General features: G+C 40.4%; 1 protein-coding gene across 6 annotated transcripts in view; it reads right to left on the reverse strand.

Annotated features, from left to right (window-relative positions):
• The window catches only part of MBTPS2 (membrane bound transcription factor peptidase, site 2), a 45,668-nt gene extending 37,173 nt beyond the window's left edge, over positions 1–8,495 (reverse strand). For all 6 annotated transcript variants that reach the window (XR_003522567.2, XR_003522566.2, XR_003522565.2 and 3 more), the window contains exons 1-3: positions 8,299–8,495; positions 4,873–5,021; positions 1,016–1,256 (exon numbers count right to left, since the gene is read on the reverse strand). Coding sequence is in view for 2 of the 6 variants with exons in the window: in XM_027607918.2 (XP_027463719.1) it covers positions 1,016–1,256; positions 4,873–5,021; positions 8,299–8,373 (465 nt within the window). In the remaining 4 variants the exon portion in view is untranslated. The remainder of the gene's footprint in view (positions 1–1,015; positions 1,257–4,872; positions 5,022–8,298) is intronic.
• Between the last annotated feature and the right edge of the window lie 3,307 nt (positions 8,496–11,802).

Genomic DNA, 11,802 nt, shown 5'->3' on the forward strand with positions numbered 1-11,802 from the left:
GTCCAGTTGTAGCACAATCACGGCAGCTCTCCCTCCAGACTAAAAGCTCCATGAGTGCTAGGATTGGATTTTGTTCCCCATATAAGCAGGATTCAGCATAGGGCCAGTAGGCAGAATACATTTAGTAAATGTCGAAGAAATAAATCATCTCTTCTGAGGCCTCACCTGGCGAATCCTTTGAACCTCTAAAAAAGAGCTATGACCATAGGAGAGATTCATTATCATTCTCTACAAATGACTTCTAAATCTATCCATAGTTGCCCAGCCTAGTAGAAACCACAAAAAGAAGAGTTAAAAAAAAATCAGTAACTAGCTCTTAAATAGTCTATTCCATTAATAAGAGCATGATTAAGAACATAACACCCATGACTCACGGAAATAAAAACTATACATGTAAAAAATTTGAAATAAAAGTTAGTCAATGGTAAAGCACCCTTCCGCACTCTGGAGACATGCATCAATAAGATATAGGTTTATACATGTGCTTTCAAGTGAGAATTATTATAAATAGCTTATAAAGGAGTAAAGGAGTAAAACTCAGCACATTATTCTTCACATCAGGAAATCACAGTGACTACTGAAGGTCTTATATCTTTAAATAAAAGGATATTATTGCTTAGAGTCTGAAAGCCATGAAGAGGAAAGGGGAACACTTTACACAGGGTTAAAATGCAATTTATTTATACAGTACAGAGATCTTAAATAGGTCACCTCATTCCTTGATAGAAACAATCATTTAACACCTCGAGAAGACAACATGAATTGAATCAAGTATCTGTATAACTGTTGACAATCTTAATGGTGGTGCATTTGTTCTATTACTACTGCTGCTACTACATATTGCATCAAATCTTTGCTAGATCCCCATTAATATTTTTGTTTAAGCAGGTAATTTGAGAAATGAGACTTTTCATCTATTTCCATATTTATAATATGGAGAGGAGTTATGCTAGCCAGAAGAAATACCTTATATTCGTGTTGCAATAAACTTAAAAAGCAAAAAGAAGGTACTTACCACAACTTGTAGCACTTGCTCATTGTGAAGTGAGGAGGAGGAGGAAGAGGAGGAGGAAGAGGAAGATGATGAAAAGGAAGAAGCAGAGGAAGAGGAGGAAGAGGAAGAGGAAGAAGAGGAGGAAGTATAAGAAGAGGGAGAGTCAGCCATCATCTGTGCCAAAGTCTGCATTAACGTTTTCCCAAGGAGGAAAAAAGAGCTGAACATGGCAATTACGCCAAACACCATTCCAAAATTGAACCTGTCGGGAGGAAACAAAATCACATAAACACCCAATTCCTTCCAATTTGTGGGTTAACAAATTCATCGACCAGCCACATTTCATAGCTTCAAAGTAATGGCTAAAAATTTCACTACTTCTGCCTCGTTCTCCTACTTGAACTTCAGGTATGTGACTGAAGCACAGGCACTGATCTCTCTAAGCAACTGTAATAGTTTATAATTCTCTCATAGCTGAAGAGGCTGAATACTGTTCCCAATAAAAAGTTTCTTTCCTCTCATGTCTTTTGCCCATTTACATAGAATTGTTTTGATCTCGTTCTCATATAATTACAAAAAGCTCTTTTGACATTATAGACATCCATTTCCTTTTTCCCCTACCAATTCTTCTGTTTGCATTTTATTTTAGCTATATTTTGTGATGAGCTTAAATATTAACATGGTAAACTTTAACAACAGTCTCCTTCTACTGTTTTAATAATTACTAATTACCCTTCTACAGTTGGGAATAATCTATTACATTTTCTAACTTTTTTTTAAAAGATTTTATTTATTTATTTATTTGCCAGAGAGAGAGAGAGAGTGCAAGCAGGGGGAGCAGCAGAGGGAGAGGGAGAAGCAGGCTCCCCGCTGAGCAGGGAGCTGATGTGGGACTCGATCCCAGGACTCCAGGATCATGAGTTGAGTCAAAGGCAGATGCCCAACCGACTGAGCCACTCAGGTACCCCATATTTTCTAACTTTTTATAAGTTGTGTTTTTCAAGGAACTTGTCTGTTTCATCTAAATTGTCAAATGTATAGGCACAGAATTGTTCACAATAGTTTCATTTTTTTAAAAAACATCTATGGAATAGGCAGTAATGTTCCTTTTTCTCAATTCTGATTTTTTTTTAAATTGAAGTACAATTAACATATTCGTTTCAGATATACAACATATCGATTCTATACATTATTCAATACTCACCATGCTAAGTGTAGTCATCATACAATATCATTACGGTATTATTGACTATATTCCCTACGCTGTACTTTTCATCTCCGTGACTTATTTTGTAACTGAAAATTTGTACCTCTTAATCCCCTTTACTTATTTCACCCATACCCCTGCCTACCTCCTGTCCGGCAACTAACAGTTTGTTCTATTTAAGACTCTGCTTAGTTTTTGTTTGGCTGTTCATTTGTTTTGTTTTTACATGTAAGTAGAATCATACAGTATTTGTCTGGACCTGTCTAATTTATTTCACTTATAATAATATCCTCTAGGTCCATCCATGTTGTTGCAAATGGCAAGATCTCATTCTTTTTTATGGCTAATATTCCATTATGTATATATACCACACCCTCTTTATCCATTCATCTTTCTTTAAAAAGATTTATTCATTCTAGAGAGAGAATGAGAGAGCGAGTGGGGGGAGGGGCAGAGGGAGAGAATCCTCAAGCAGACTCCCCGGTGAGTGTGGAGCCGAAGCAGGGCTTGATCCTATGATCAATGAGATCATGATCTGAGCTGAAACCAAGAGTCGGAGGATCCACTGACTGAGTCACCGAAGAGCACCTCCATTCGTCTTTTTTTTTAAGCTTTTATTATTATTTATTATTTTTTTTGAGAGGTGGGGGGCGAGAACAAGGGGGGGGTGGCAAGAGGCAGAGGGAGGAGAGTCTTAAGCAGGCTCCACACCCAGTGCACAGCCTAACACAGGGCTCGAACTCACGACCCTGAGATCATGACCTGAGCTGAAATCAAGAGTTGGACACTTAACTAACTGAGCCACCCAAGCGCCCCTCCATTCATCTATTGATGGACACTTGGGCTGCTTCTATATCACAGCTATGGTAAATAATGCTGCAATAAACATAGGGGTGCATCTATCTTTTTTAATTAGTGTTTTTATTTCCTTTGGCTAAATATCCAGTAGTGGAATTACTGGATCATATGGTATTTTTCAAAAAAATTTTTTTAGATTGAAGTATAGTTGACATACAATGTTACATTAATTTTACTGTACAGCATAGTGATTCAACAAGTTTATACCTGTGTTCACTACAAGTGTAGCTACCATCTGCTGGTATTTTAGTTCATTTTTTTTGACAAACCTCCATATTGTTTTCCACAGTGGTTGCACCAATTTATATTACCATCAACAGTACACTAGGGTTCCCTTTTCTTTGCATCCTTGCTAATGCTTACTGCTTTTTATCTTTTTTATACTAACCATTCAATTCTGATTTTTAGTTACTTGTGTTTTCTTCTTCATAATTATGGAAGGGGTTTATTAGTTTTATCAATCTTTTCAAAGAACCAACACTTGACTTTTCTGATTTTCTTTCTGTATAGTTTTTATTTCACTGATTTCTGCTCTTTATAATTTCCTTCTTTCTATTTTGTTTGATCCGCTATTACATATTTTGCTTTATAATGATCTGATTATTTACATTTAGCTCTATTCCATTGGAGCTAAATTTCTAGCAAAAAGGAATTTAGACAGGGGCGCCTGGGTGGCTCAGTCGGTTAAGCGGCTGCCTTCGGCTCAGGTCATGATCCCAGGGTCCTGGGATCAAGCCCCATGTCCGGCTCCCTGCTCAGCAGAGAGCCTGCTTCTCCCTCTCCCTCTGCCTGCCACTCTGCCTACTTGTGCTCTCTATCTCTCTGTCAAATAAATAAATAAAATCTTTAAAAAAAAAAAAAAAAAGGAATTTAGACAAAGGCCTCCTATGCCCACACTAGAAATTCTGCCAACTACAAAACCTGTCAGTCTCTACGGTGTCCCAAAGATCATTATGAACCTCTTAACAATAAACACTATATGCTCCTCAATTGAAAAAATTTGTTAAACTAAAGGGGTATGCCTGGCATGGCCAGGGTACTCCAGAACCCTGCTGCTACAATCTGGCTGGCCATTTTCCCAATTGGTTTGTGTATATGCCTTACTGGTTGTGAAATATTTTATTTTTTTTTAAAGATTTTATTTATTTGACAGAGAGACAGCGAGAGCAGGAACGCAAGCAGGGGGAGTGGGAGAGGGAGAAGCAGGCTTCCCGCTGAGCAGGGAGCCCAATGTGGGGCTCGATTCCAGGACCCTGGGATCATGACCTGAGCCGAAGGCAGACACTTAACGACTGAGCCTAGACTAGCTGGCGTCCCATGGTTGTGAAATATTTTAAATATCATTCCCCTGGAGGGGTATCACAAAAGAAGTATAGGGAAAAGCCTGCAGACTTCTGGGCATCCTATGACTCCCTGGACCCTTGTTTCTATGTGTGATGACAGGGGACAGAATTCTACAGAATTAGTTTCCTGATAGAAAATGCTCCAATTTTTTTTTGCATTTCTTTTGTTTTTGCATTTCTAGTAGTGTATAACTTACACGGTGAAGTGCACAAGTCTCATACATACAGCTCACAGAATTTTTACATGTGCACCCATGTATCTACCACTCAGATCAAGATACAGAACCTGGATTTTTGATGTATGCAAAAGTACAATGATGTAATCTCCTAAGTTTATATAAAACTAGAAAAGTTTTATACTGCCATTTTAAAACACAGCAGATTGGAAAATAATGGAAAGAGTTCATTCAACAAGCATTTCTCATGATCACAACGACTGATTTAAACAAAAAAAAGAAAATGAAGAATACCACTGGTAAAGCATCCTTGCTTTCCGCCGTCCCCAACTGTAAAAGGCACGATTGAAAACAGCAGTTTGCCATCTTATGTGAAAAGGGGAGATGCTCAATCCGTTGTTTTCCAGCCAGTCTTCATAAGAATGCTTAAAATACACAGATGACTAGGAGAGAAAGAAAAGTTCAACATCACTCAGTTTTGAAGAACATGTATGAAGTTTAAGAAAATCAAAAAAGTCTTTTCTATAGGAAAGCAAGACACTGACTGTCCAGACACTTATAATTTAAAAGATTTATGTTCATTCTTCAGGATATTAAAGGTCTCAGACTAGCTGGTCTACTGAGGTTAGGGTCTGGCAAACTATGACCCATGGGTTAAATGTGGCCTACACCCTGTTTTTCTTTTTCTTTTTTTTAAAAAGTAATCTCTATGCCCAATGTGGGGCTCAAACTCACGACCCCTGAGATCAAGTCACATGTTCTATCGACCGAGACAGCCAGGGACCCCATAATACAGCCTGTTTTCGTACAGCCTGTGAGCTAAGGATGGTATTTACATTTTTAAGGGATTGTAAAAAAAAGACAACAAAAACCAAGAATATGTGACAGAGATGCTATGTGGCTCACAAAGCCTAAAATACTTATCATCTGGCCCTTTACAGAAAAAGTTTGCTGAGCTCTGCTTAGAGGAGCACTGTCCAACAGAAATGTGAGAGCCACAAATGCAAGCCACATATATAATTTTAACTTCTCTAGTAGCTGAATTTTAAAAAGTAAACAGAAACAGATTAATTTAAATATATTTTTAAACTAAAAATATCTAAGATATTATCATTTCAACATGTAATAAATAAACTACTGAAATATTTTACATTCCATTTACTTATTTGTATGTAAGTCTTTGAATCCAGTGTTACTGCACATTTCAGTTTGGACTAGTGCCATCTCAAATGCTCCATGACCACATGTAGTTAGTGGCTACCACACTAGACAGCAGAGTTCTAGAAGCCTTGTTACGACAAAAAGAGGTCTTGTGCTATAATTTAAAAAGACCCCCAACCAATCCAACACAGGGGACGAGTTAGTTGGAATCAGTGCCTTCTATCCTTTTATGAGCAACAACCCTAAGAAATTAGGCTGCCTTTGATCATTTAAAAGTACAAAACTTACGTAAAGTCATCTTGGGTCTTAGCAACTTAAATTTTTCAGGGTTGAGGGGATAGCTGCTATACACAGCTTAACAAGCGTTATATCTTTAGGGAAGTCTGAAGTCCTTGAGTAGTTCAGGATTTTGTTTTATATACCCTGACACTGACCCCTATTACCCCTCAGTTACAGAAAGCAGTTATGTATTTTGTTATATTGATGCTCATCCATTTGAGAAATTTGTCTCTAGAAGGATATTTCAGCCCTATCAGTCATAAGAAATGACCTGACTGAATATAAGTATCTGTTCGCCTTTGGATCCGTAATGTTCTCTGTTCTCAGTCTTTAGGTGAAGTTTTAAAAACTTGCTTGTTTTCCAGGACTTGGAAAAGTAGAGTGACACACCCGTTTAGTATATGTCTACTAAAGAAATCTTAGAAGAACCAAACGTGGAACAGCCGACCAAGTTGGAAGCAGAGAAGCTGAAGGTGTGGACTCCTAAAACTTGAGGTTTCTCCATTCCCCAGGAGATATTCTGAGTGAGAGTTAGGTCTTTCGCTCAAGGAATAGTGCTCTGTTGGAGAACTAAGGGCTGTTACTGAAAGTGAAGTAACCTGATCACCTCACACACTTGACCAGAGACTGTAGAGGTTTGAAAAGTTCTTTTTATTTTGGACTTTTGTCACATATGCAACATGAGGAAATCACGTGGTTTTGTTTTTTCTAAACAAAATCACTGTTTAAAGAAGCAGTGGCTGGTACTGCTATATGCTGAACACTATGCCAAGTACCTGCAGAGGAAGCACCTAAGGATCTTGTAAAGATACAGATTCTGATTCTGTAGGTCCGAGATAAGGCCTGAGATTCTACATTTCTGACAAGTTCCCAGATGATGCGAGTGCTGCTGGCACTTGAATTTTAGGTTGAATAGCAAAGCTTTATGTGCATGAACTAATGTAATCCTCTCTACAATCTCAGAAGATCCTTACCATTATTACTTCCATTTTGAAGATGAAGAAACCAAGGCACAGAGAGTAATTTGGCCAAGGTCACAAAGGCTGGGAAGTGGCTGAACCCAGCCCTTGCTCTAAGGACTCTCCTGTAAAACCTCCTCACTTTGTAAGTTTAAATCCAACAAAGAAGCACAAGTATCATTTCATTTTACTGTTACACCTAAAACACACAATACTAAACTGTAATATTCTATTTAAAACGGTATTCATAACATGAAGGTTTTATTAAACACTTGAGAACTGTACAGTGGAATAAAATCTGTATGTTGTAATGACTTTATTGTTACCTTCACCCCCCCATTCAATTTCACAGGTTGCTTGAAACATGTGGTCAGACAATTGTGCATAATTTTTGCTACCCTTCCCAAATAGCTGAAAAGTGGACCGTGCACCCGGGATGTACATGTAGGGTGGGGGAAGGAGATTAGTGTGAAGAAGTGGGTACAGGGTGCAAATTAGAATTGTAGTAGTCAGAAACTAGTTATTTATTTTTAAAGATTTTATTCATTTATTTGACAGAGAGAGACACAGCGAGAGAGGGAACACAAGCAGGGGGAGTGGGAGAGGGAGAAGCAGGCTTCCCGCCGAGCAGGGAGCATGACCTGAGCCGAAGGCAGACGCTTAACGATTGAGCCACCCAGGCGCCCCAGAAACTAGTTATTTAAATCCTTGTTCCCTGAGTATGCTACTTTGAAGTTTGGTCTGTAGACCAACAACACTGGTAGCACCTGGGAACTGGTTACAAATGCAGAATCTTAGGCCCCGCCCCAAACCTGCTGAATCAGAAAGCAATTTTAACCGGAACCCCAAATGATTGTATGCACTTTTAAAGTTCGAGCCCGCTGGTCTAAAACACAACTTGATTTAGATTCGTTCCAGTACCAGTCTTTGGAGGGTCGTGGCCTTAAAGACAACGAGGGAAAACAATGCCTTTCCTAGGCGGACTTTTTATTTTCCTCCCAGGTGCACTGCCGCGGGGTCTGGCAAAACCCCGACCCTCCCGAACCCACTACTGGCGCCTCCCGGGCAGGACCCGAAGGCAGCGGGGCCTGCAGCGCCCCGCAATGCGACTGCGGCAGCTGCGCAGACCGCCACACCCCTCCGGCGGTCTGCCGTGTTTTATACTCCACGGGGCCCGGGCGCCACGCGGAAAGGCGCACGTGGATACTGGCCGCGCGGCTTACAGCCCGGGAGGCGCGAGGCAGAGGAAGAGAAAAGGCCTCGGGCCTTGCGCCCCGGCCCTGGACACCGCGGGCTTGGGCTTTAGGCCCGAGGCCCTCACCTTCAGTACCAAGTCGGTCAGGTAGACGGCAGTCCAGCCGCCCACCACCACTACCACCAGCGACACTGGAATCATGGCAGTGGCGGAGGCAGCGGAGGGAAAGCGAGCCCCGGCGTCCTCTTCCCTGTGAGCGGCAACGAGCCGAAAGCGCGGCGCCTACAGCCCCAGCATCCGCGCAGGAACCAAGCTGCTGCCGGTTCCTTTCTCGCAGTGGCTCCTTTTCTCCCCGGACCCTTCCGGAAAGCACACCGAGACGGCCATGTGCGCACCGGAAAAGGGGGGCGGGTGCTTATTTTCGTGGGACACCCGGGCGCCGAGGTGTGGGCGTCTGCTCGACACCGGCTCCCAGACCTCTAGCGATTTCTTAGGCTCTGGCCCTCCCTGCTGTTGGCTCGCTATTCTCTCCGGTTCTGGTCTGGGGTTTGTTGTTCCTTTTAAAGCTGGTGAGAATTTGGGGTCTTCTGAAGGCGGCAGGTCATGACTCCGCCTCCCAGACCCTGTCATAGGTATCCAGATTTAAGTTAATTATGTTTATTCTTTTTTTTAATTGAAGTGTTATTTACATAAAGCGAAATCATAATGCAGGTCTCAGTTGTCCATTTCAATTAGTTTTGATAACTGCCTATATCAGTGTACCCTAATTAAAATAGAAAACATTTCCATCTCAGGAATTTTCTTCGTGTCTCTTCCCAGGCAGTACCCCCAGCCCACCCCTGTTCCAATGTATTTATTTATTTTTTTTAAAGATTTTATTTATTTATTTGAGAGAGAGAGTGAGAGACAGAGAGCACGAGAGGGAAGAGGGTCAGAGGGAGAAGCAGACCCCCAGCTGAGCAGGGAGCCCGATGCGGGACTCGATCCCGGGACCCCAGGATCATGACCTGAGCCGAAGGCAGTTGCTTAACCAACTGAGCCACCCAGGCGCCCTGTTCCAATGTATTTAAACTGTGTAAATAGAGCTATAGGATAAGTATACTCTTTTGTGTCTGGCTTATTTCGCTCACCATAATACTTTTTTAAAAATTTTATTTAATTCAATTAGTTAATATATAGTGTATTATTAGTTTCAGAGGTAGTTTATTGATTCTTCAGTTGCATAGAACACCCAGTGCTCATTACATCAAGTGCCCTCCTTCCTGCCCATCACCCAGTTACCCCATCCCCCTTCCCACATCCCCTCCAGAAAACCTGTTTATTTCCTATAGTTAAATCTCTTATGGTTTGCCTCCCTCTGTTTTCATCTTATTTTCCCCTCCCTTTCTCTATGAGCCTCTGTTTTGTTTCTTAAATTCCACATATGAGTGCAATCATATGATAGTTGTCTTTCTCTGACTGACTTATTTCCCTTAGCATAATACCCTCTAGTTCCATCCACCAACATAATAGTTTTGAGATTCATTCATGTTGATTAAATTAGGTTCTTTTTGCAATTGGTGTTATGTTTAAAAAATTGGAGCTCTGAATATCTGCACTTATTTTTATGTTGACTTATACCTGATTATATGTTGACCTGGAGTAGTGGTTTTCAGCCTTGGCTGTACAGTAGGATCATCGCGGGGCTTTTAAAATTTCCGTTGCCCATTTTCCAGCCTAGACTAATTGAATCAGAAGCTCAGAGTGGGACCCAAGAGTCAGTATTTTTTTTTTAATTTTTATTTATTTATTTATTTTAAAGATTTTATTTATTTATTTGACAGAGAGAGACATAGCGAGAGAGGGAACACAAGCAGGGGGAGTAGGAGATGTAGTAGGAGAGGGAGAAGCAGGCCTCCCCGTGGGGCAGGGAGCCCGATGTAAGGCTCCATCCCAGGACCCTGGGATCACGACCCGAGCCGAAGGCAGACGCTTAACGACTGAGCCACCCAGGCGCCCCAAGAGTCAGTATTTTTTAAGCTCCTTAGGTCATTCCACTGTGCAGACAAGATTGAGAATCACTGAACTAGAGGACTTCTAAAGGGAAGGAAAACCCTTATTTATGGAGTGTTTTAATGCATTCTCTTAATGTTCATGTTTTTGTAAGTTAACTTTTCCGGAAAAGCATCATTAGCAATGATAATATCAGTACTAATATGGAGAACATAATACTATTTTAAGAACAAGTATTCCTAATAAAAATGGACCCTCAACGGCCTCCGAAGTAAAAATGATAGTATAATACTATAAAGCTGTATTACAAATATTGGTATTAATTTGCCTCATTCTCCCATCCTTTTCCTAAAGATTTAATAATTTAGTACCATGTCCCTCTAGTTTCAAGAGCCCTTAAGACTCAGTTTTACATCTCCTTGCATACATGTGCGCATATATGTTGTTACAAAATGTTTCAACTTATTTTGGATGTAGCTGGGTGTAAATTATAAAAGTTTGTATTCAAGCACTCTGACCCCACAGTTTTCCATGTATAGGTGCCCCAACAGTCTTAGTGCACTTTTAGGTTTTGATAATTTCAGAAGTATAATTGCTACAAACTTATAAAAGCCATCACTTGAAAGTTTATTTAAATTTCTTTTATACTTATTTTATGAATTTTGAATAATTTTAAATTTCAAGTGTTTTAGTCTCTCAACTGAAGATAAACATTGAAACAAAAAATTGAAATACATTTACTGTTCAAAAATTCCCAAGACTAAGCATGAAAGAAATTTAGGTATTTTTACTTTTTTTTTTTTTAAGATTTTATTTATTCATCTGAGAGAGAGAGAGGGAGAGAGTGCACAAGCATGGGGGAGAGGGAGAAGCAGGTTCCCTGATGAAGCCGATGACCCACGAGCCCGAGGCGGGGCTCAATCTGGGCTCAATCCCAGGACCCTGCGATCATGACCAGAGCCAAAGGCTTAACCAACTGAGCTGTCCAGGTGCCATGGTATTTTTACTTTCAAAGGATGTTTTAAGTTTGTAGAATTTGTACTTCTGAAGTTATTAAAGCTTAAAACTGCACTGAGACTGTTGGTAGGCTATTGTGTTTGAACTGACCTTTGTTCACTCTTACATAACGACTGCAGTTTTTAACATTGTTTGCCCCCCCCCCCCCCAGAAGAGACTATGAACTTAAGATCTTTTTTGTTAGCCTGAAGCCCTTTCTGGACCCCTTGCTGGGACAAGTACTAGCTACTGTGTGGCTATCTGATTACCCAAAATATGTAGGAAATGAGTTGATTGTGTTTTTCTGTTCCCAACCTAAAAATTTACTTATTCAGCTGACTTGGTGTTCTCATCAGGGACCCAGCAGTCAAAACAAAACACTAAATTGAATCCTGCTGGTTTCTGGAATTTATCAGTAGTGGAAGCCAGCTGGTGGCAGCAGAAGAGACAAGATAGAGGATGCAAGATGGCAGCAAAAAATTCCTGAATTCCAGAAGATCAAAGTATATTTCCTTAAAAACAAATTTGTGACCTAATTTACAGGTCGTTTCACATTTCTGTCAGGTAATTATTTTATTGATTGATTGATTGTTTGAAGCTTTACACCCAACATGGGGTTTGAACTCACAACCCCAAGATCGC

The sequence above is a fragment of the Zalophus californianus genome, chromosome X (assembly GCF_009762305.2).
Source record: "Zalophus californianus isolate mZalCal1 chromosome X, mZalCal1.pri.v2, whole genome shotgun sequence".
Lineage (NCBI taxonomy): Eukaryota > Metazoa > Chordata > Mammalia > Carnivora > Otariidae > Zalophus > Zalophus californianus.